At 35.9% G+C, this 27,202-nt stretch overlaps 1 protein-coding gene across 2 annotated transcripts in view; it reads right to left on the bottom strand.

The window, feature by feature from the left end:
• Positions 1 to 20,745: 20,745 nt before the first annotated feature.
• Positions 20,746 to 27,202, bottom strand: part of Miga (mitoguardin) — a 32,052-nt gene continuing 25,595 nt past the window's right edge. For both annotated transcript variants that reach the window (XM_089231614.1, XM_089231615.1), the window contains exons 13-14: positions 26,040 to 26,156; positions 20,746 to 21,712 (exon numbers count right to left, since the gene is read on the bottom strand). In XM_089231614.1, the coding sequence (XP_089087740.1) occupies positions 21,572 to 21,712; positions 26,040 to 26,156 (258 nt within the window). In that variant the 3' untranslated portion in view covers positions 20,746 to 21,571. The remainder of the gene's footprint in view (positions 21,713 to 26,039; positions 26,157 to 27,202) is intronic.

Below are 27,202 nucleotides of genomic sequence, written 5' to 3'. Positions count from 1 at the left end.
TACGAATACTAAAACTTTTTCAAGAAATAATGTCCCAAATTTTTTTAAAAAAAATGTTGTTCGATCAGAAATATTACCCTTAAATATATTATGAAACATGTCTTGAAAGAAATTGGGTAGGACCTACTGTATGTTACAGTTTCAACAGGAAATTCTCCTCGCTGATAAGATCAGCCCTTTTTCACAGACAAGTTCGGTTACAATGTTTTACAGCAAGTCCTTGTGAAATATTACATTCAATGACTGACTGACTGACTGACTGACTGAGGTAGATACATTTTCTCAGGGCGTACCGAGTCTTAAAGACTCCCATAAGCTTCCCTGTTTGATGCTGCTCCGTACGAGCTGGATGAAGAAGTTAAGAAGCTGTTTGTATGTGATAGTTGAGTGTGTGAGTGTAAGTGTATAAGAGGCGTGTCAATAAAAGATAATAAAATTTACAGCCCATGCTGTACTCAGAGAGTCAGTATACGTCAAATTAATTCAGATCATATTAGAAAAAATGAATTCGGTAAGTTGTGGCTTACTTATCACAGAAATTTGTAGAGCTATGTCCGAAGGAGGTGAAGTATCAAAATTCCAGAACGCATTTTATACACAATTACAAAATCAGTCAATTATCTCAGCAAATAATTGACAAAAAAGTGGAATACTGCACCTAATGGTTACAAAAGAGTATATATATATGTTCATTCTAATAAATGGCGTGAATACAATATATATGATTACATGTGGATACAAGATTAAATGCGATAAATATTGGTAGGCGTTCAGTATATATGCAACACTATGCTTCCAATCAATGAAGAGAGAATTAGAACTATTTACACTTTTTACAAAACTAAACCAATTCATTGGGCCATATCAGGCCAGTATGTTCTTAGGTCGAAGAAACCTCAACACCTCTACCGCAGGATAAGGCGAGATGTCTCTTATGTGCTGATATTCCGATGTTTCAGCTCTATCGAAATATCCTCTACATAGTTCGACTAAGTAGTCATGTATGGTTTCAATGTTCAAATCCTTCATTATGTCAATATTTCTGATATACCATTGTGCCCCGGTATATCGCCGAAGTATTTTATTTTGCTGCACTTGTAATTGTTTGATGACCGAGGGTTTCGCTGTGGAAAAGCATGGTGCTGCATAGCACATAATTGGTCTAATGACTGACTTGTACATAATGGTTTTGTTTTTGAGGCTAAGTGCAGAGCGTGTGTAACAGACTCTGTTTAGAAGTCCTGCAGCCTTAGCGGCTCGAACTTTTGCCTCATGAATGTGGGCTTTGAAACTGAGCTTTTTATCCAAAATAACACCAAGATATTTTGTCTGAGACTTGGGTTGTAATATGGTCTGCCCCACTGTGATAGTGGTGTTCGGAGGGAGTTGTCTCCTTGCAAACCATATAAAGTTGCATTTACCCTCGTTTAAGACCACTGCATGTAGCTGACACCAGATCTCGACCCTTCGGACCATTTCTTGCAAGTTCCTCAGAGCTTGCTGAGGGTCCCTAGATGCCATAAGGATTTTTGAGTCGTCAGCATAAGAAGCTAAGATTCCTCTTTGTGGAGCAGGAAAATCGTTAATAAAAATATTGAAGAGTATTGGGCCAATTACCGACCCTTGACAAATTCATTTATCATTACCAGACTCATTTATCATTACCAGTAGGCTAATCAATAACTGAAATGGTTCTTTATTTGAAAATGAACGAAATTCTGACAATATAAGATGCGTTTAAGTCATGAAAGTACTTAATTACTACACAGATACCCAATCTATACGTATAAAAGGGATTCTGTGTGTGTGTTGTCTGTAGAAATACAGTAAAACCCCTCTTAATGGAGACCCCTCAGATACGGTCACCCCCCCCCCTTTTATGGCCAAATACCAAGTTTCCTGTATATAATAAATGTATGCCCTTCAAACCCCTTAACGGTAACCTCTCCCCTTCACGGACGAATTTTTTTTGTCTCGCCGGTGACCGTAAAAGAGAGGTTTTACTGTATCATATGAAGTTTGTATACTGAATTTACATCTTTTGGGGAAAAACTGATCAATCGATGTTTGGTGGGATTTGCTAAGTATTTCAACTCCTACAAAATGTATTGTGAGCTGCGAGACAATCCAATGCCTTTCCGTCATTGTGTTTGCAGTAAAATGTATTTAATCCGTCCACAGTTTGTTAAAAATGCCCGAATAGTTCTTGACGCTACTTTCTTGCTCCCCCCCCCCCCTACATAACACCTTCCTTTCCAGATGACCCTAACGTTGCTAATATTTTGATAATGCCACATATTTCCGTGGTATGATCTTCTATTCTCACATTATCATCTATAGGATCATCATAAATTGACTCCAAACTTGCCTAACATTAACAAGCCAAAAATTTCATTCAAACGTAGCCAAAAAGTTACATAAAATATTGGGACTTGTGCTGCCATCTAGTCATGGGCGGGTTACTCCCCCCCCCCCCCAGCGTCAAAGGTGGAGCCGACTGATCTAATGTATATATGTATATAAGAATTGACACATCATCATCATCGTGGCCCCCAGCAATAATGACCCTGCCCCCCCAGACCTCCAAGTTTATCGCCGCCTATGCATCTAGTGAGCATAGTTTGAACTAAGATTCCATCTATTTGTGTCCGTACGGGGGTTTTAGTTCAATGAAACGAATGACGAAAATGGTGTCCATAACCGTATCTGACGGTGAAATACATTATTTAAATACGCTATAACTTTCCTGTAAAACGGGGGGTGACCGCTATGACGGGGGTTTTATACAAATACAAATACGACGCCACAACAGGCAAATTGCCCAACGAGGTGGCTGACTTAAGAACATCATGGATCCCCGAGCCATTTTTTGGAGGCCCTACCTACTACTGCTACACCCCAAATGCACCCCCCCCCGCGGAACCCCCCAACGAATCGGTACATGCGGGAATGTGCGTGTACGTGTAGTGCAACCTGACGTAAAGTTTTTTTGTTTTCTGTGTAATGCTTGTTATGTGTAGTGCTGTCCCCAGTTTTTCAAACTATGAGTGAAGTGTTATGGTTGAATGATTTACCGTAGTAGGACTGTTGCTCTCTGTGGCGAGACTTTTTAACGGGGAGATCGGCTCGCATTTGCGCCTTGAAGTTCGGAACCACAGAAAACCAACTTCAGCCGACCACCACTGTGGGGTTCGAACCCGGATCCTCGCATCACGAGTCCGCACTATAACCACTCGACCACCACATATGAATATATAATTATTCATATAAAATTCTATGAAACCTACTCCATAAATATGTTTAAAATTCCATAGTCGGTGAATTAAAACTGGGATATAAAATAGGTATTTTTCATGAATAATTTGAATTGCTGGGTTGGTCAAGTGCAGTCAATACATACACACACACGTTACAAATAATTAAGATGAAATGAAAACATGGGAACCGACTCGCTGGTATTAATGAAATCCTAATCCCGCTGAAAGTCATTAAGCTGTAAGTGATATAAATGAAACACCATGCTGTGTTGCGTATATATTTACTACATTCACTCACGAAGCCGTTTCTCAAGATCGATGACTGATGTTGCTTTCTCTGCAAGCTAATATTTGATGCCGTGCGGCCCCATTTACTCTCTCAGATCGTGCCGCATCCGTTGGGAAAGAGCTCTGGAATATTTCAAAAGAGATATATAGCTTTTGTATAATCTGATGTAGAGAATGCACACACAAGTGCGCACTAGATCTTACTAGAGCCACTCTTAAGGGTGTGTGCGAATGGTGTGGTCGCACCGGGCCCCGCCCCCCGGGCAACGCACGGTAACAATAATTTCTTTCATATAAATTCTGAATTTTCATCAATTTTAATACATGCATTTTCATTTAGGAAGAAATAATTACGGAATTCTGCATTTTCATCCGTAAAGAAATAATTCTTGAAAATTCCCTTCATTTTCATCTACGAATAGTTCTGGAATTTCCTGTATTTTCAACTGGAAGCAATTCTGGTAGATTTTCTGCGTTTTCATCTAGAAATTGTTCTGTAATTTTCTACATTTTCATCTAGAAATTGTTCTGTAATTTTCTACATTTTCATCTAGAAATTGTTCTGTAATTTTCTACATTTTCATCTAGAAATTGTTCTGTAATTTTCTACATTTTCATCTAGAAATTGTTCTGTAATTTTCTACATTTTCATCTAGAAATTGTTCTGTAATTTTCTACATTTTCATCTAGAAATTGTTCTGTAATTTTCTACATTTTCATCTAGAAATTGTTCTGTAATTTTCTACATTTTCATCTAGAAATTGTTCTGTAATTTTCTACATTTTCATCTAGAAATTGTTCTGTAATTTTCTACATTTTCATCTAGAAATTGTTCTGTAATTTTCTACATTTTCATCTAGAAATTGTTCTGTAATTTTCTACATTTTCATCTAGAAATTGTTCTGTAATTTTCTACATTTTCATCTAGAAATTGTTCTGTAATTTTCTACATTTTCATCTAGAAATTGTTCTGTAATTTTCTACATTTTCATCTAGAAATTGTTCTGTAATTTTCTGCAATTCCGGAATTTTCTGCTTCTTCATCTATAAAGAAATAATTCTATAATTCTGCATTTTCATCTAGAAATAATTCTGGAATTCTGCATTTTCATCTAGAAATAATTCTGGAATTCTGCAATATCGTCTAGAAACAACTTTTGAATTCCACAAAGAAATAAATAATCTAGAAAGAAATATAATTCCGGAATTATTTCTTTCATAAAATCAGAATTTCCCATCAAAATTCTGGAGTTCTGAATTTCCGCGAATTCTCTAATTCTGAATTTTCACAAATTTTGTTCTTAATATTCATCGATTTTGGGACTCTGAATTTTGATGAATTTTGAAATTTTTCTGAACTTTCATTAATTCAGACGATTTCTCTTTCATTAGGTCCTAGTTTTAATTGATTTCTTCATTAATTCATATTTTATTTTCGTTTATATATTTTTTTATATGGACATTTTCTGGTATATTTTGTAATAATGTATGAATGTTTGGGTGATGGAATTCCCCCCTCCCACCGAATATATAAAATCGGGGTTAAGGCGTCCCAAAATTATTAAAAAACCTCTGCTTTCCCCCCCCCCACCCTGTTCTGGAAAGAGCGGCCCGGGACCTCACGAGAGTTAAAAAAGTGCGTAAAAATGAGAAATTTTGCTTACATTTGTAGCTTACGGCATTAAACGGGGACGCCAAAAAATGTTTGCCCCTTATACTACCTGGTAACAGTATAAGGGGCTTATTATTCAATAAGATATTCCAAATTTCATTTATAGTGGGAAGGAAGCCCTTAAAGCAAAAGTTTGCTCAACCTTCAGGAAAGAGCGGGCCACTTAAGTCATCTGAAACTGTGCCACGGGTAACATAAGGGATGTGTGGAACTGCATCGAGGGTCGCTTAAATGCCCTGAAACTGTGTCGCGGATTACTTGTGGCGGAGTTTCGCCAACGCTTGGCGTTAAAAGTGACTGCGCAGATTACGCGCGCCAAGAGACCGGAAGAAGAAAAAAAATATACAGTTGTGTCTTTTCGTGTGTGTGAATTTTTGTGAATAAATTAATTAATGCGGTGATTGTTGACATGCCGTCTTATAATCAGATCAGAGTGGAGTCAGATATGCGTTATCAATTCAACTCGGTCAGAATAGCAAATACTCAAGGGATCTGTAAATGTGCCGAGGGCCGCTTGAGTGATCTGGAACTGTGACACATTTATTCATTCCAACCGAGCACAGCTTCGGTCTATCGCCACGGGCAATTAACTACCGATTGAGTTGTGCCGGAAGTGTGTATAGATACCTAATATATTCTGAGTGCACACATCTAGTGTTGTGTTTTGAATTTTCAGTGATGCCATATCTATGAGTGAAGTGTAGTGATTGAATATTTGAATCGTTATGTAGGCCTGTTGCTCTCTGTGGCGGACTTTTTAACGGGGAGATCGGCTCACATTCCCGCCTCGAAGGAGAAAATGGGTCACAGGCTACTCTGTAAATGTGCCACGGGCAGCTTGAGTGATCTGGAACTGTACTGAGGGTGAACTGCACCGACGGCCGCTTGAGTGATCTGGAACTGTACCGCAGATCAATTAAGTGATCTTTAAATGTATCGTGGGCTACTTGAGTGCTATGGAACTGTGTCGCGCGTTTATATGCAGGGTAACTGTAAACTGTAAATATGCCACGGGACACTTAAGTGATCTGGAACTGCGCCCCCAACCATTTAAGTGGTGGGGGAACAGCACCGTGGGTCACGTAAGTGACAAAGCAAATGTGCCACTTAGTGCATTTTTACAAAAATTAGGTTTGTGAGGTCACGGACCGCATCAGATAACTCCGAGGCCACATTTAACCCGAGGGCCAGCCACGGGTTGAGCAAATACGCCATAAAGCTTTACGAGAAGAAATAAATATTAGTTAGGCCTGGATTATACATCATAAAAGTTTTATAAAACATGAAAAAAACAGCAACCAATAAACCTATTGGTTACATTCAAGCAAATGTTTACGCTTATTGGTTGTATTTTTCAAATTTTATAAAACAACTTTTACAAAACTTTTATTGTTTAATCCGGGCCTAAGAGCGGAAAGGACCAGAAAAGAAAGAAGAAAGGAAAAAAAAAGAAATTTCCCTTGCCTCCCTCTCGCAAGGGAAATTTCTCCTTTTTCAAAATCTAAAGACTTAGAATTTCTGTGACAAGTTTCACATTCAATAAAACGAAAAATGTCACAGTTCAACATGAAAATACACATTCCTTTTGAACTGCGCAACGAACCACTTAAGTGGTGGGGGAACAGCACCGTGGGTCACGTAAGTGACAAAGCAAATGTGCCACTTAGTTCATTTTTACAAAATTAGGTTTGAGGTCAAGGACCGCATTAGATAACTTCGAGGCCACATTTAACCCGAGGGCCAACCACGGGTTGAGCAAGTACGTCATAAAGCATTACGAGAAGAAATAAATATTAGTTAGGCCTGGATTATACATCATAAAAGTTTTATAAAACATGAAAAAAACAACAAACAATAAACCTATTGGTTACATTCAAGCAAATGTTTACGCTTATTGGTTGTATTTTTCAAATTTTATAAAACAACTTTTATCAAACTTTTAAAATGTAATTCCGGTTTTAGAGGGGAAAAGGTCAGAAAAGAAATTTCCCTTGCCCTTTCCTCCCTCCCATTAGGGAAATTTCTCCTTTTTTCAAAATGTAAAGAATTATAATTTCCGCGACAAAGTTTCACATTCAATAAAACGAAAAATGTCACAGTTCAACATGAAAAAATACACATTCCTTTTAAAGTTCATACTGAAAGTATTTATTAATTTTGTTTTCCTTCTGCAATGGCTATTGATGATGGACTCGATTCCATTCAAGACGAACACGAAAGGAAATTTCTTGAAATCGCCGTCATTACGCTAAAAAGGCATCGAGATGCATTTTTTTTTTTTTTTTTTAGGCCTTTCATCGGTCGTCGGCCGAAAGGAACAAACTCGTACAGTACAAAGATAGAAAGTAATGGCAAAAGGCCAGCGGGGTCGCGGTTGGAAGTCATTTGTGGTACTGAAACGGGACTTTGAGATAGTGCGCGTTTCACTCTTGATGGAATGTGACTCGTGGTTCGTTCCGATCCATCCCCGGAGGTCGCCGCCGGCGGGATCTTCATTCAGCCCGAATCACAAAAGATCGAGAGAGAAAAAGAGATGAAAAAAAATATTCGAAATTGCTTTCCTAAAAGTGAAATGACCTTCCAGAGTAATACCGGGGGGAAATATATACAGGGTGTCTCATAAATTCGTAAATACAGCCCACGCCGCTTAATGTGATCACGTTGGGACTCGGTGGTCTCTGATAACAATAGATGTAACATAACATCTAATTTTATGTCTATGGATAACAATAACCGATCGGTAACTGTATCCAAAAAAATTCCCGTTCGCAAGTACGCTGACCATGCATCCCGTTTGGTTGAATTCCCGTGACTTTTAGCGATGGTAACTCTACAAACCGTTTTTTATTTCGGTTGTTTTTCCAGTTTTTATTCATTTTTAAAGTTTCTACGGACTTTTTTTGCCCACCCTGTATACAGGGTGTCCCATCATAACCGCCCAAACTCTGCAAAGTCAGATTCCTGTCTTGGAAAAAATAAAATGCGTCGAACAGGTACGAGACCCATAGTTTTCGAGAAAAATAGGAAAGAAAATTATGACGTCACATCCGGTACAGGGAGGGGAGGGGGAGGGGGAAACTTCATTGGAAACATGAACATTGGTATTTGCATATGTTTACATAGGAAGATGTTCAAAATATCCACCGCATCTCATATCGAGGCATGCATGCGCGACGTGAAATGACGTGGAAAGGTTTTTTTTTTCACACCCTGTATACAGGGTGGGCAAAAAGTCCGTAAAAACTTTAAAAATTAATAAAAACTGGAAAAATAACCGAAATAAAAAAAACGGGTTGCAGGGTTAGCATCACTAGGTCACGGGGAATTTTTTTGACAGGAGAAAAAAATAACAAAAACAGCCGATAGGTGGCGCTGGTTCGAGCGACTTCGGTGGACATATGCAAATGAGACGGTTATAAGAACTTGCGCTGCTAATCCACAATCAGTTCACCGTTGTAAACCGTGTATGTGGACATGCTGCACTCTGCCGCTGCTGGATTTGTGACTCGTCAGCAGTGTGTTATTCCCTGTGGTGGTGGTCATATAGAACACATACTACTGCTGTAATAAACGATTCGGAGGCATTCTGTTTATTATTTGCATATCTTTAGTTTGATTTGTGTACATCAGTGCCATCTATCGCCTATTTCTTGAGTTTTTCCCTGTCTTAAAGAAATCCCCGTGACCTAGCGATGCTAACCCTGCAAACCGTTTTTCATTTCGGTTTTTATGAATTTTTGAAGTTTCTACTTCAAAAATTTTGCCCACCCTGTATATAGACAAAAGGAAATTATTTGAAGAAAGAAACACGCACTCTTTGGACTTTTTTAATCTATTTTCTGTAATTTTTGTAATTTTATATATATTTTTCATTGATTTTAGAATTATTTTTCATTATAAGCAAGGAATTAGTTTTCATCAGTTCTCAAAATCATTTTCTATCAATTTTAGAAATGTTTTTCATTAATCCTGGAATTATTTCTGTAATTAATTTTCAGTTGTTTTCCATAAATTTTATAATTATTTTCCGTTAATTTTATAATTATTTTCCGTTAATTTTATAATTATTTTCCGTTAATTTTATAATTATTTTTCATTAATTTTTGCATTGTTTTTCATTAATTTTTTGTATTAGTTTTCATTGATTATAGATTCTATTTTTTCTGTAATCCTAGTAAATTTTGATGAACTTTTTAATTCGTTCATATTTTAAAATAGATAATTTTAAGCATTCCAGTGCATTTAATAATAATATGATGCCGGACTTCTTCCCAACATAGTGTACCATAAAATCATGTCTCGAGAGCACCAAAAATAACCGGGTTCCAGACCAGGCGGCCCAAATCATTAAGACGATCCATGAAATCAGTGGAGCAAAAGATGACTTTATAACTGGATTTTAAATGGATTCATACGATCCATCTGGGGAGCGCTTGTGACCCATAGGTTAAGAATCTCTGATCCAGAGCAATACCGGGGGGGGGGATATATACAGGGTGTCCCATAAATCGTAAATAGTTTAATTATTCATAAAAATTGAAGTAAAGCGAAATCTCGATATAACGTTACTCTGCGGATAGAGAAAAATACCGTTGTTGAGGGATTGTCGTTATATCGAGAGGAATAAGTTTAACATTAGACTAATAGGTATTTCCAAACGAGACTTGAAAAAAAATATATTGTTGTAGAGCAGCGGTTCTCAACCTTTTTTGACTCGCGCGGAGCCCTTACAAGTAAAAAAATTCTATGGGGGAGCCCTGCATAGGCCAATTTTTTAATTATTCATCAAGTTAGTGATTTATTTTAACTATTTAAAAATAGTTATAATTGTTTTTTTTAATTTTACTGTTTCTTTTAATTTTCCTCGAGCTTCCGTGGAGCTCCTGGAGAGCCCACAAGGAGCCCCAAGGGAGCACCGGTTGAGAAACGCTGTTGTGGAGAGTCATTATCTATCTATCTATCTATATATATAAAATTTATTTTCTGTGTGTGTGTGTGTATGTTCTCTATACAAATCTACAATTTTAGATCGATCGTCACCAAATTTTGCATATATACCAAATGGGACCCGACTTGAACGATAGGCTACTTTAAAGTTTCGTCAGAGCAGGGCAAATGCCCCAAATGGGCAAAAAACTGTCGGGAAACAATGGTTTCTGGGCCTCAACAATCACTTTCCGAAAATTTACTTTGGTTACCGTGGTTCCCTAGCAATGCGTTTCAGACGTGTATATGCCTATACAACGGTTTGTCATTTCTTCAACGCTGTCAGTATATGTATAATATTTATGCCTTTATAATGGTTTGCCACATTTTCAATACTCCCAGTAATGAGATTTTTTGAATGACGTCGTAATCATCATCAGCATCGCTTTGAGGGTCAGGAAAAGGGTGATCCTCATAGAAATCAGTGCTAAAATTGCCGATTTTAATCTAGAAATGCGGAAAGTTGGTGGGGTTTTCTGTCACATAAATAATTTTAAAAATTGTATTAAATACTCGATTTCTCAAATATTGAGTTCGCTTTAAGATATACGAAGCCCAGAAAATTAAATATCAAGTAATTAGCCGGACCTACTTTCGAGTTGGATATCCATACGATAACATTGATTTCAATTTTTTATTTATATCTTGTCAAGCATGAAAATTAATGTCTCCGTATAGCGTCTTTTGATATTCAACTGCATAAATGGATATACGTAGTTTAGGTTTTTTTGAAATTAACTATGGGCCCGTAAAAAGTACATCAAGGAAATTCCACAGTTTTAATTAACCATTTTTGAAGCAGAAGCAGGCAGAGATGGATAACTTGAAGTTCGGGGGGGGGGGGGAAGGGAATCGAAATACCTAGCACCCTTTAAAAAAAGAAAAAAATATATATTTCTTTTTACGTTTCTTCAAATCTAGATTTGTTTCTTTCATGAGTCGCCATATTGGTGAACTTAGACGTGGTTTGCATGTCCCTCAAAGAAGGAGGGAGATATCAAGTGATCCAAAAAAAGCCTCATTGAAGAAAACCCGGGCAACGCCGGATATTATAGCTAGTATATATATATATCGTTGCAAATTGTCGTTTATATCGAATATTGTTGTGGCGAGGTTTCACTGTAATTAGTGTATTTGGATGCCGTTTGTGCAAAAAATCAATCCGAAGAAGGAGGATTTTTCCTTTTGAACGGAAAATGAGATTTAGTTCGAATTTCTGTCGATGGAGGGCTCTTCAGGAGAGCAGATTGGGGGATTTCGACCGTTTATCAATTACTTCTGCTTCCGAAACGCTAATAAAGCTTCATCCGGCTGAAAGGGGAAAACTTCACCAATAGTGCTTTATCCACCAATGGTAGATACATCGCACGGCCGCGGCACACTTTCAGATCACTTGAGTGGCGTGAAGCACATTTCCAGATTACTCAAGTGCAGAGGCGCATTTATGGTCTTGCCGCCTGTGGGCTACACGAATTTTGCCACCCCTCTCCCGTTCTAGTCTAATTTTCTAGGCTACTCTTTTCATTTGGATTCGCCCCCTGTGCTATAACCCGCTTGCCCCCCCCTCTCCTACAGGTACACCTAATTCGACTACAGGTGTCTCTAATTCATTCTTTTGGTCACTCCCATGCTCACACACTCTCCAAGTCACTTTTAGTCATTCATATGCTTGCACGCTGTTTTGGTCACTCATATGCTTGCACTTTTTTTTCGCCATTCACAGACTTACACATGCTCTAGGTCATTCTTTTGGTCACTTACTGAAGTGGTTCATTGCTTTATATGTCACTCTTTTGATCATTTACACATGCTCTAGTCATTCTTTTGGTCACTCACATGCTTGCATAATTCTTTGGTCACTCACACACTTGCACGTGCTCTAGGTCACTCTTTTGATCATTTACACTTTTAGCCTTGCTCTAAGTCATTCTATTGGTCATTTACAAGCTTGCACACACTCTAGATCAGTGGTTCTCAACCTTTGGAAGCCCGCGGCCCGGTTGATTTCTTTTATGTGAGTGGAAGGCCCCGGTCATACGCACGCCTAATGGGGTCTAAATGGGTAAAAATGAATCAGCTATTCACGGTCCGGTTTGACTGATGTCAGGGCCCGGTACCGAGCCGTAGCCCGGCGGTTGAGAAACGCTGCTCTAGATCAGTGGTTCTCAACCGGGGGCCATATGGCCCCCTTGTGGTACTGGGATACTTCAGGGGGGCCACGGAAGAAAATGGTGAAAGGGGCCAAGACAGGTGGTTTGGAGAGGTGAGAAGAAAAATTAAGGTGTGAAGAAATAAAGATTTTATATTAGTGACTAACACTTACAGTGAGAGAGAGAATCCAACAAAACCACCCATAAAACCAGGGCCTTCTTTTGGGCATGGACCCATCCAGGTCTCACCGCCTACATTTTGCAACAAGTTCCCTAGGATTGGGTTTTTCTCAAGTCCCCGGCTAAATTTTTCAGACCCCCTTCTCTATATGAAATTTATTGTATGAAAAACAAAAAAAAAAAAATGATGAAAAACCATATTAGGCCCCAGGCTGTAGCTCTGTCAGTCCCAGTCTTGTGAGGGGTCATGCCCATAAATGACCCCACCTTATGATATTTTGTATAGCACAATTAATTTAGAAAATAAGCAGGAAATATGTAGGCTGTTTATTTCCAGCTAAAGTATGGGACTACCGTAGCATCACTTCGCCTAAGGAGGGGGGCCCCATGATGTTGAGACGGTCGTGATAGAACTCGGACTAGCGGGGAGATCAATAAATTCTAGGCTGGTGGTCTGGAGGCCAATTTTCTTTGCAAAATTTTCGTTCAGTATAAATTCACTGAAAAAAATCATTTCAATACGTATAAAGGATCTTGCTTCTAGATGAGAGTTGAAAACTCTGGGTAAGACAGGGGAGCCACGAGAAAAAAAATATGGTTCAAAGGGGGCCACGGGCAAAAAAAGGTTAAGAAACACTGCTCTAGATCACTCTTTTGGTCATTCACAAGCTTGCACGCCCTCTATGTCACTTTTTTGGTCATTCCTGTGCTTTCACACTCTAGGTCGCTCTTTTGGTTATTCACCAGCTTGCATACGCTCTAAGTCACTCACTAACCTGGTCCGTCACTCTGTAGATCACTATTTCGGTCGTTTAATCACATGCTTGCTCATGCTCTAAGTCACTCTTTTGATCACTCACTAATCAAGTCCCTTGCTGTCCGGGCAGAGGTGGATTTTTATACGAATTTGAAGCCCTTCTTCCATTCTACTAACTTTCTAGGCCACTCGCCAAATCTCCCGAGGCCAAAAGATCCCTCAAATTTGCTGTCCTGTAAATACGCCCATACTCAAGTGGCAGACGACGCGTTTCCAAACCAATGAAACGGCTCTCACTCTCTAAAAGGTGTAGCACCTTTTTTCACCCTTGAGTGACGTAAGGTAAATGCTCTTTTTGGAAATACTTTTGAAGGTGATCGCAGAAAATCCGTAGGATTAGACGTCAAGTTGCCGAAAATATTGGAAAAAAACTCCGCAATCTTTCACGGAGGGTAAAGGAAAAAAGAATAAACTACTTTCTCGAAAGTATTGGGACGTATTGATCTACAATTGAATGTTACGAAACATTTTTGAAAGTTGTTGCATTATCTTCTGCGGAGGAGTTACAAGATTACAGGGGTCTGCGTAATAAGTCTTTGTTGCTAAAAGTTTTGAGTGGCGTACACTTGAAAGAGAAAATCCGTCATTATTTTTTGTTAGAAGAATTTTGTTTGAAAATACACAAGGATGCAAAGAAAATAAATCCTTGCAAACACACACACACTCTCCCTCATTAGGTTTTGAACTGTTGATAATAGATAAAGACATACACTTGTTTCCAAAAGCCTGTGTTCTTTTTGGAGTTTAGATATTTTCACGAATTTCTAGAAAATTATTGGGCGAACCGTTCTGAAATTACGGTCACGTGGACCCTATGCTTGTACTCACAATTTCCAGTGAAAATTTAGATACGAGTGCATTTAGGAGACCAACAAAAAATTAAATAAGAAAGAAAAGTGTTTCGATAAATCCTGTTATAAAAAACTGTAAATGATTTGTAACTCCCACAAAATTTTGTGCAAACTTTGCGCAATACTTGTGTGCATTTTGGTGAAAGTGTATCACGGATATTCATAAAAATATGTTTTCTGAAAAAATTACAATTTTCATCACATTTTTCGTTCACAACATTTCTGAGTTCTCTACCAATTTTTATGAAATTTACAGAAAAATTGGCACTACATGAGACAACCTATGTAGGAATTTAGAATGTGACAATTTATTATTCAATGAGATATGGAAATTTTTAGCAAATGATTTTTAATTGCACACGCGCAGAAAATATTTTATTTTTTCATAATTCGATATCGCCAGATATATGTAATGCAACTAACATAAACATTCCAGTTTAATATATCGTGCAAATTCAGAAAGATATATGCGGTATCGTGAGCTATAATTTAAGTTACTGGGTCAGAATATATGGATGATAAGGGATTTTCCATAAATTGGTATTTTGATTATGTTATTATAGAGCATTTCAAAAACAAGCACACAACTTCAAGCGAATGAGCGATGACACGCGGCTGATGCTATATACGAAAAATGCTTGAATATCATACACACTTGTACGATGTCAAAATGAAGAAACCGAGAAAAATAATCAAATAGCTAATTTTACTGGTGAACTGTTGATCCTAGAGGTGTATACTTCCAATTATAAAAAGTTTCTAAATAACGTGTAGTACTCGGATATGTCATTCATGTTGAAAGGGGTAGTATGGTTATTAAAATGGAAAAAAAAAAATCAATTTTTTTATTTTAATAACTAAACAACCCCTTGCAACATGAATGAAATATCTGAGTACTACAGGTTATTTGGAAACTTTTTCTAATTGGAGAAGAATGCCGCTAGGACCACACACACACGGTTCGCCAGGCATCCTGTGTGTTGAATGGCTTTGTACATGAACGGCGGCAGCAATCAACACCACCTATAGAACAAGGCCTCCGCACGAAGCTCGTCCCGTCACTGAAGGTGGTCATTTCACCTATTGCTGATGGATACAGCAGGCCGACGCATGGGATATCTAACTTTTTTTGCAGTATATCCAATGACAATAGGAGAAATGGCCGCCTTCATTGCCGTCACAAGCTTCGTGCGGAGGCCTGGCTCTATAGGTGGTGTTGCAGCAATGCGGTATTTCTTTGTTGCGGGCCAGAAACTTGTATATACAGGGTGACCATGCGACCTGTATTTTACGAAACATCACCTTAATTTTCGACATTCCAATTTTTTTCCCCCTTTATTTTCAACACGTCTCAATTGAATAGTTTTTACTGAAATCAAGAATTAAGATTGTTTCCATAACTTGAAAACGATATAATTATGAACATCATATAATCATGGTCAAATAAAAAATATTTGCCTCACATATTTGTCAATGTTTTTTTGGCGAATTACATTTTTACCCATTGAGACTTTCAGTAGCCATCTATTTCCCGTCGCTGGCGATTTTTGTAGCAACTATCGTTAGTTGGCAAACCTCATTTGCCTTCAAGTTTGTTTGTGTAATTCTTGTTATACAGTGATGCCGCCTCTACATACCACATATCTGGCCTGCAGACAGATAGAACCGCTCACACTCCCGGACTAATGCAAAGCAACTTAATTTTGTTATCTCAAATGAGGCAGGGTCGTGTCGGAAAAAAGTTGGCAAAAATTAATAGCAGTGGGCCTCCTTTGCATTGTGCTAGTAAGTATCAAATCTCCTGTGTTGTTTTCCCCGATGAAGACAGCTATTAAGTCGGTGCAACATACAAGCCATTTGACTAAAAATGGATAGCTGAACAAAATGCCCAGGAAGAAAAATTGCATATGTGCCCAGTGACACATAAGAGCAGGAGATCGCAGCCTGTGAATGCAGGTGGAAAAAGTTGTACGTTCCTGTTCTATGATGTATTTTTATGATTGATGAGACCAAAATGTAAAAACTATTTTCTTTTTTATTCATCATATAAAATATAAGTGTATAAATAAGAGAACAAATAAAATGGCATATCCAGCTACAGTTCACATTCAGAAACAATCAAAGCAGAAAAAATATTACTGTCTGAATATTTTTAACATGATTTTTATGGAAGATGATCATCACAGAAGAATGAAAGAAAAAAAAAATCACAGAAATCAAAGACAAAATCAAGAAAAACCTCTACAGTGTGAAATGGAAAGTGAGAGAATTGGCGATATCTCTATCGTCAGAAAGTTTGCATGATAATAATTATAAAATAATCACAGGTGAGCCTCATTAACAGAAAACATGGGACAGAAGCAATAAATTTCCTATTAAAGTTAAAAAAAACACTTGCGCCATGATACCAGACATGTTTTGCTTGAAGTATTTTTAAATAAAATTAAATAAGCAAAAATTACTTTATGCAATTTCGCATTAAACAAAGTTCATCTGCCCTAATATAAATTTCAACATTCAAAATAAATGGGATGAAAAATGATATCAAGGGATGTTTTACCTTGGCCATAACCCATAGAGAAAAGAGATTTTCTGGATATTAATATCGAAATAAACTCGGCATTAATGCCCTGTCTCTTCCCTTGAAGCAAAATATAATCGCTACAACCTACAACTTTCGATGCTAACTACAGAAAGAGGTGAGCTAAACACTAAATGGACAGGTACATAATATTTTGATTTTCTCATGTGAACTTGATTGACAAGACTTGGCAACATAAGGAAATGATGGATGCATTTTTCAGCCATGTAATTATTTTCGTTATACAAAGATGATCATCACATGATTTCAATATCGAAATCATAATTATTATACCCCCGAAATAATAAATTATTCAATGAGATAAGTGAAGCAATACATACATGAGATGAAACTAACAATTAGATACAGAGAAGTAACGATGTATTAACAAAGTAAGTAATAAGTAATTTTTCTACATCGCAATGTCGATCATAGCCTCTTCATGAGAGAATAAGGAAGAGAAATCTGCACATACATGTAAGACACAGAACTTTCAAGAGAGAGAGAAAAAATAAAAATACATATTAATTTAATACACCTATTGCAGGGCTTGACTAATCAAAAAATAACTTAGGTGCCAACCATGGTTCTTACTATGGCTGGTCTGATTAGTCACATCTGTTAATTGATCAATTGTTAATAGCAGTTAAAAATTACAGTTGAGTTAATCGACTGGATCAATTTGATTAAAATCTTGATAAAAAGTTTATAATTTAACTTTTGATTTGATGAAACCTATTAAATGTCTTGAATTATGTTCCTATACATAATATTTCAGATACGTGACCATATATTTTTCAATATTGGGAAAATACAAGTGGATTCAACAAAGATTAGTGATGATTTAAGTTCCCAATACTCAGTTTGATGGAAGTTTTAGAATACATGACCAAAATATATCATCTCCACTATAAACCACAGTTGTAGTATTTTAAAAACATCAGCTTCATACCCCACCCCCCTCCAGTACCATTTAGGTGCAGCAACATGTGTGAAGATCAAAAGTATTTTCCCCTGACTGAGAACTATATAACTGATTTTCTGGGGGGGGGGGGGGGAACCAATATCAGGGTGAAGGAATTCCAGTATTTGACAAATACGTTCAGCATATTAAATTGCTTAAAGCTGGCAGTCTTAATTTTTAATCTACTCCCGTATTTGTTTACGTCCAGAGAGAGCAGGTGCATGGAATAAATAACAATATTTTTACAGCGCAACATAATATTATTATAAAACTATAAAAACTAGATTTGTTATAAATGGTTAGCATTTGGAAATTTTTTATTAAATTTTTTTGATTAACTAGTTAACAATTTTAATCTATTCCCAGTCCTAGTTTTTACCCAAGATAGAAACTCCTAAATAATGCCCCCCCCCCGACTTTTTAGAAGCTTAGTGAGCCCATCCGATATTGGAAGAGACAATTATGAAATCCGAAAAATTTGTTATACATCTTTAGTCTTTGATTTAGAAATCTCGTCCGGAACATTTCAGCTGTAAATACCAACTTTCTAGTCATCATGGCACCTGAGATTTGTCAAACCCTACATATTGTTCTTTCATTAATGCCACAGTAACATATCAAATAATAAATCTTAAATTGGAGAAAAAATTTCAATGCAAACCAACAAGATAGAATCACATATTATTTTACTATTCTAATTGGGTAAATTAGCAGCATATCTCGAGAAGTCAAGAAGAAAAAAAAAAAAATCAGAATTTTGATTCATCTATTAAAAAATTTTAATGAAACTCGTTTCTATTTCATTAATTTTATGGAAGTAATAAAAATTTGTTTTGTCAATCAATATTACAATGGATACGATAAATCGGTCACTTTCGAAACACAATTTGATGAGCATATTTGTTTTTTGGCACCATTCTCTATAATTAGAATTAAATAAATTATATTTCATTTTACAGAAAAATATGAATTCCTTTTTTCGTGGAAGCGCCACTGACTTTATACAGATACTAATCAAACTCAATTGTAACGACAAAAATCTGCGTTCTGGACTAATCTCCATAGAATAATGCTAATGGTATCGCTTACAACATTGATGAAAATGCAATGAACTCAGATATAATGACACATTTTTTGTTTTATGCCCTTTTTGATGCTTAATGATGGGGGGAAAAGGGATTGTTAAAAATGCACGGGAACTTGTTCCCAATTAACATCACCCATTTAAGGGAAGTTACTATATTTTCTCGTATATATAATTTCATAAACTTTTTCCCATTACGAAAATGTCCAGTTTTTCTTGATTTTTCTCAGACTAAATTTACTTTAAGTATTAATCTTTAATAGAATCAGAGATAAAGCCATTTTTCGTAATTTATGAATTGTGTAAAAATAAATATTACTATATAAATATTCATGTGTCATTTTAGTTGTCGTGTTAATTTGCCCCCCCCCCCCATCGAAATACATAAAAAAAAAATCCCTGCATATATTTTCTAGTACTATAGTTCTTCACCGAGTGTGATTCAAATGCCATATTTGGCAATTTTTTTCACAGTTGGTAATATTTTGATGAAAACTAGTGATACCTCATATTTATGACTCCCCGTTTTATTTCGATCAAATATGGTCTCCTTCAATCATTACGAATTAACAGCTTCTTGCACAGCATTTGAGATTGCATCTAACTACATTTTTGTCAAAAACTGTCTTGAAAACGGGCTATCTCAGTTGACACCACAGTTATAGCAACAAAAATTCAAGGAATCTTTGATGTCGTTATAACCAAGTTTAATTGTATCTGAAAGGGAGGTATTTATATTAGACATGTACAGAAATTCAACTGATGCAATTAGTAAAATTTAATTTCAAAAAACATTATCAACAATTATTTTCAATATTATATATAAGTTACCTAATTCTTTTCATAACTATTATTTATACAATTTTCGCAAAGTAGTTTGAAGGTATAATTCTAGGTATTTACACGATTTTTCAAAAACTATTAAATCATGATCATATAATTCAAATATGAAACAGAAAAGCTCCGAGTCATAAGGCATCGAATTCAGTGTCTTGTCACAGCAAAACTAATCAACTATTTTTTTTAAATTCTTCAGAAGACAACTTGACTTGCAAAAAACTTCTATGCTTCTTTTAAAGTATTCTGAAGTCTCATGTATTCTGAGTACATCTCAATTTATCATATATATACTTGTGTATAAGCGAGAGAGGTTTTGCTATATAATTTCACCTACTTAGAAGATGAACTACAAGAATCTGTTCAAATTAAGTTTGGTTTTACTTTAACAGCATTCAAACAGTGCTATTGATTGTAATTATGTTTTTTGTTGGATCATATAGGAATCAAGTCAATATGCCACAATGTTTGAACCAAAAAAGCTTGACATGAGAAGGGAGAATGCCAAATGGATAACCACACCAAACTCGTCCTGCAGTTGGCCTTATGTGTATAGATCACTGCATAATTTGTGTCTTTAAGTAGTAAAACCGCTTGACTACTGAGAAGACTCATACATTGAATTGATCGGTAAACACGTTTGGTCGGAATGACCCAATATACAGGGTGAAAACTTATAAGTCTGTTTCAGCTCAAATAACTCATGCACTGTTGGTCATAGAAACACACTTTAAATTAAAAAAAATATCAAAATAATGTGTGGACCTCAGACATGCCCTTCATACTGCAAGGGGTTGTATAGTTAATGACGTATGTGAGGTCCACACATTATTTGGATACTTTTTCTAACTGAAAGTATGCTTTTAGGATCAACGGTTTGCAGTAAATTACGGTGATAGCTATGCACCCTGTTTAACATTTATCATGCTGAAATAATTTCATAATTCAATATAAAATTATTCAAAGGCTCTTTCAGCTGTTTTGTGAGCAAGCCTCAAACGTTTGATTGGGGTGAAGTAGCCTTTTGAAATTAATAACATGTATAATTAATAAAGTAAAATTAGTTTTCATGAATTTTGTATGCTGACTTTTTTTTATATATCAAAGTAGAAAAGGCTGAGATACAGTGTGACAGAAAAGAAACATCAAGTAACATCCCCCACATGAATCAACTTGCATAAAATGCTTGTTATCATGAGTTTACAATGAAATTACAGCATGATGACATGAGATAAATGTGAACCTAGGCTTTAAACATGCGAAAAAAATAAAATAAATAAAATAAAAGAAATGTGTGATTGACAAAATTTAGTTTGCACAAAAATGGAAATTTTTCATAACCTATAATCACAAAAGAGGGCATTGGTTCATGTTTTCCTATTTGTAGTTGAAAACTATTTCACACAGAATGACTATCGAATGCTGAAGAATAGAGTTTGAGGTGGATGGTTCTAATGAACAATCACCAGAGATCCATTGAAGCTTTTTCCTCCACATTATATCCAACAGACAAAAAACCTTTACAAAAATAACATAATGCAAACAAAAAAAGCCACAAAGATTTTAAAATAGTGCTATGTCCACAATTTTCATAATTACTTTAAAATATGACATTGAAACATAAAAGCCACATACACATATACACATGGGAATAAAGCAAAAGAGAAAAAACAAAATAATTCGAATTATGAATTGTACACACAGACAACAATGATAGATTTCGATGAGAAATAGAACCACAGTCTTAAAACTACATAATTTCTTTTCGAAAATAACAAAAACTGCTGATGCCTCAAAAAGAAGCTTGTCGACTATTACAACATCGTGGAGGCCATATTCCTCGTTCTTGAATCAATAGTTATGCAATTACAGCAGAGTTGAAGTAGAAAAAAACTACTAAAAGGCTACGGCAGATTCATCCTTTCACGTATAATTTCAAACCTCTCTCTAGCAGTGTCCATCACGTCCTGAGCAAGATCTTCGAGCCTTGTATAACGCACTGTCTTGAAATTGAAAATATCAAGAACGAAGCCAAGGACTTCCTCCTGCATGAATGAATAGAAAAATAATTTTCTTCACATATTTTTTGACAGCAAAAATATCATTTTACAGTTTCAGAACTTAAACTGGAATGATCATTTGGTCTATCCTAACAGAGGTTTGTGTGTGTGTGATTGTAACCTCAATCATAAATGTCTCTTCGCAAATTTTACAGGTAAGTCTCAGCTTTTATCACAGCAAGGGGCTGTTCAAGTATTACGTAAGTAAATTTTTAGCCATTTTTGACCCCCCCCCCCTTGTCAGCAAAATGTCATCATCAGCTCTGCCCCTCTGAATTCTAACACCTATTGGTGGGATCATAGACGTACACGGGGGGGGGGGGGGGTAGTGCAACCACCACAGACAATCAAAATTTTATTTTTTTATTGCAAAAAAATATATTTTTTCAATTGAAAATACCTTAATATGGTATTATAATTTCTGTTAATTTCAATGTTATTTGAAGGCTATGAACTCAAATTTATCTTTAGTAAATTCATTGTGACCCACCCCCTCTAAGCCATAGTTCAACTTTTTTTGTCTCACCGCCCCTTCTTCAGAAATTTTTTTCTCCCATCGCCCCCCAACGCAATCTAACCCATAGGATTGTATGTTATACCTGTAGCTTCTACCGCCCCCCTGGAACATTCCATTGCCCCCCAGGGGGGATTAACGCCCACGTTGGGAATCACTGCTCTAAGCCATATAATGATAAATCGCATAAAGGACCTTGGCCCACAGACCAAATATGGCCTCGGGGGTTAACTGATGCGTCCTGCCCTCCTCTCAAACCTAATTTTGTAAAAATTAACTAAGCGGCACATTTACAGATAGCTTAAGTGTCCCGTGGTACAATTCCAGAGCATTTAAGTGGCCAGGGGCACATTTTCAGATCACTTAAATGACCCGGGACACAGTTCCAGAACACTTAAGTAATCTCTGAAACATTTAGAGATCAATTCAGTAACATGTGACATAGTTTTAGAGCACTTAAGTGGCCCCCAGTGCGGTTCTACATCACTTAAGTTATCCGTGGCACATTCTCAGATTATTTAAGTGATCCGTGGCATATAATTACAGATCACTTGAGTGATGTGTGGAACAGTTCCAGATCACTTAAGCGGCCCGGACACATTTCCAGATCACTTGGATCAACGAAACATTTAGACCCCAAAGCAGAATATGCCAAAATGTGTGACGTACGTCACAGAACAACTAGTGCTGTTGCAGAACAATCTGGAAGAATTTTAAGAATAGTATAGAAAAACGATATTATATATATATGCAAATTTTTACGCAGAACATTTTCAGTCAGCTGAGGGCTCGTTGCAGTACATCCCAAAACATTCTGCTTCGAGGCATTTAGAGATCATTAAAGTGGCTCTGTAGGGCACTTATCAATGGGAGAGGGGCGTTACTTTAAGAATGCCCACAAACTATCGAAAGGTTTTTCTCATTTTTTGGGCACCTAGTACGATGCCATTAAAAATATTTCATATTTTCATAAAGGGTGGTTGATGACGTAAGCCTCCAAGCCTCCCTCCCCCTTTGTCATCCAAAAGTCAGCAAATCGGAACCCCCCCCCCCCCATCGATGATAATACGGTCCCAAGGTAGTAATGCTTGTAAACATTTAAATTTTTAGCTTTTACTATAAATTTCTGTATTTATTTATCAAATATCACAAATCATTATTTGAAGCGCTTATTTCAGAAACCCCATAACTGACAAAAAATTGAAATTTATTTAATATTAGTTTCTTGAAGTTGACACTTCATTTAGTGCAGAGAGAAAAACCCACTGCAAAAATGTTTCATATATATACCTTCATTTTGCATCCCTGAAATATATATATTTATTTGGTGCAGAAACCCTACAAGTGACATCATTTAGGGGATTTCTACACTAAAAACTTGTATTAAAGTTGGCAGCACTAGCGACATTGGCAAGTTTTATGAGATCTAAAAGGGATTGAGCAGGTCATTTCTGATTATTCTGCATTTTGAAAGTTTGTTTTGAGGGTTCTATTATTTCCAGTTCTATGTTTCCTAAGTTTTATAAAAGTGTCCAGTGAATAGTGATTTGATGTGGAAACTCTCAAGAAAAGGTGTTGTTAATCCACGCATGTGCAAATATAATATAATATACCACCTACACATTTAGGGCAAAGAATATGCATGGCACTTACAAAGGTAAGACGCAGGAAACTCTCCCTGACAAAATCAATTGCAAATGTTCCACCAAAGAAGTTCAGAGGGAAATTCAGAGTCATTTCTGCTCAATCTTTGAAAAGTGGTGGCCATGCTCATACAACAAAACCCTCAACTTTGATGAAACGTTAGGAAGGAGCATTCAAAAGTAGAAAAGGATCCCATTTAAAATATCTATGTACGAACACTGCCTTCAGCTATGGTTTGCCTGGAAAAGTGGAAGCCAAGACATTTGTTAATGGCTTGACTATGACAAATTTTTCCTTGAGAAAGACCACTTGCCTTCTTGAAACGCCAACTATGAATGCCTACCCTGCTGGAAAAATCCCAATCAACAAGAAAAAAAAATTAATAATCTGCAAAAGCTTGCTGAATATACTGCAGATTATGCTGAATTCTACAACATGATTTTGAGTTGACCAACATCTGAAGTTAAAATAAGAGACGATACTGAGTATGCAGATTAGTGAATGATACATATTACATATGATTATTTTATTTCTACAATGTATCTAATTCCCCAAAATAAATTTCAATGTTATCGAAAACTCTGCTTTGTTGATTTTTACCACTAATATCATAAAAATGGTAAAACATTGTTGTGAAAATTTATTTTACTACAGAAACTCCCGTAAAGCCTGGTTTTCCTAGGAGTAGAATTTTTACGCCGTGTGCAGTGTGAAAACGCTGATTGGTTAAAAACTTGAAATTTAGGTTTTTTGACCAATCAAAGTTTTCACGTTGCTCGCACTGTAGAAACCTGCTTTTAGGAAAACATGGCTTAACTGCAGAGGCTGGATTTTTTTTTACCCCTCTCCCCTGAACCTTAATGAATATATGACGTTTCCATTTTAGGTATAGAATTATCCTTCACGTTAAGAAATTTTCTCGTTAAAAAAATCTGCTTTTACTTCTCGAATATCTCAAAATTTAAAATTCTGCACTTATGGGGGGGGGGGGGGGGTTTCTGAAATAAGCACTCCATTTATCAATTACAGTTGGACTCTGATTTTTATGATTCAGATTGGACTGAAATTTTTATTCATTAACCTGAGGGAAACGGTTACATCTGGGTTGATATTAACAGGGCTGCCCTTACCAGATGCTGGGCCATGTATGTCTCAACAATTTCAGGGCCCCAAAAATGTTTAGGACCTCCCTTTGTCCCAATTTTGTATATTTTTGTTGGAAAAGACACAAGAGTTCATAGACATAAATTTTGTATAATAGTAATTATATCCCGGTTGGGCATGTCTACTAACATGAGGATGTCTACTAACACTAACAAATTCCCTGGACGGATCATACTGATCCCTTGGGAATATGTGAAGACCACGTTCTTTTTTAAAAAAAAAAACTTTTAAATCTGTATATACCTTTTTTTAATGTGTTTTATATTCATGTACTGTATTATATACGCATAATAAAGCCCGACACAACCCAGCCCCCTCATCTGGGCAATGGATAAAATTAACAATGGTCGATAGAGCCTGGGCAGTGCACTGTATGAAATGAAATATATTTTGTTGGGGGAGAGGGGGGCATGGAAATTTTAGAATATACAGGAATGCTGAAAAAATGGGAAATATCCATACAAAAAGTTTTACACACATAATTAAATGTAAATTAATGAAAATTCAGCACTCAAGGTAATTTTAAACTAGAGAAAAAATTCCCAAAAATAATGAAAATGCTAGACTTGATGAATTGAAAATAACTGAAAGAAATAACTTATAAATTGAAAAAAATTCAGAATTCATGAAAGTGATAATCTACGAACAGATGAAAATACAGAATTAACAATAGAAAAAAAAATCCAGAATTGATGAAAGAAATAATTTCAGAATTGGTGGAAACTTCTAATAATTTACCGTGATTGCAGGGGGGAGGAGCCCAGTGCAACTACACCGTCGCACACCCTTAAGGGCAGCTCTGGAGATTAAAACAAACCCATGCAGAGGGACTTGAAAAAATTAATTTAATCAGAGTTTGATATATCAGGGTCTATTCATTTATTTGTTGATTATACTCGCATATCATATATTTCAGTTTTCAAACTTTTTGACTGAGACTAGAAAAGACTGAATTTTTGCTTTTTCTTTAATCACATTGTATTTTTTTACCTTGAAAGAGGAACATATTTCTTTCAGTTTTTCATTCGGTCCGAGAAATCCCCAAACGAGCACAGGTGTCAGCTGCTCAGATACATCATAAAAATGGCCGATGAAACCATCAGAAAACTATGGAAAAATCAAACTGAAATTTCAACATTTGTTTGAAAAAAAGAAAATGTGAACATTTATAATTTTACATTAAATGGTTCTCTTACAGAGTGAATAAAGACTTGATAAAAACTCATAGCCATAAGAATTCATTTGCACAATTTTTATGTTAATTAAATTAAATTTTTTTTGCATGTTTCTTGATATATTTTTTTTTTTCCAGAATATCAAATATCACATTTAGAGCTAAATATGTGCTGAAGATAATATGTATAATAATTATATTCACAGTAATTATTATATATATTATAATAATGTCTCAATATGTGATTTTTTTTATGAGCTTTATTTGTACTGATATTTTTAGAGATTTTTGTGACCAGATATACACCAACTAAAACAAGTTTCAATACACAAGAACAACACAATTAGATCCACAATTAGATTGTGGATCTCAGTTTAACATGTATAAATATCTTTTTTAAAGTTTGAAATACAGTCTTGGAGGAGAAAACTTATAATTAAAAAAAATGATTCACAAAGTTAATGAATAAAAGTAAAAGTGGAAGAAATAAAGGAAAACAATTTATGAAAGTCACCCATATTATGAATATTTTCTTTTGATGTGTGTGTTTGCAGTTAAAATTTTAACCGTTTATGAGGTCTTTTCCTTCCTGTGATTTCCCCTTATGAGTAGATTTAATTAGTTCCTATAAAGGGACTTCGCTCATCCTAATTAACAGAAAAAATTGCAATAAAGTGACTTCATAACAATCTTTATTGTTAACTAAGATGAGCAGACTCTAATAAGTATGGCAAATTTAACTGGTATTTCTTCAACCCCCATTTGCTTGTTGAATAGAGGGTTTGATGTACTTGAAAGAGAGGGAAGAAGCGATTTTGAATTAAGGTCTCAGATGAAAAAAAAGAAAGAAAAAAGATGCTGAATGAAAAAAAAGAAAGAAAAAAAGAGAAATTACAAAAAAACAGATGACCAAGTTTTCCACAGTGAAGATTAATCTCAAATTTCTATGAATAAAGAAAGATTAAATTGTGAAACTTAC

The sequence above is a fragment of the Pholcus phalangioides genome, unplaced genomic scaffold, assembly GCF_987345545.1.
Source record: "Pholcus phalangioides strain wild (caught in Gottingen) unplaced genomic scaffold, Ppha-v1.0 ptg000004l_1, whole genome shotgun sequence".
NCBI classification, from domain to species: Eukaryota; Metazoa; Arthropoda; class Arachnida; order Araneae; family Pholcidae; genus Pholcus; species Pholcus phalangioides.
Note: the sequence above shows the minus strand (reverse complement) of the source record. Positions and strands in the feature narration are given on the sequence as shown.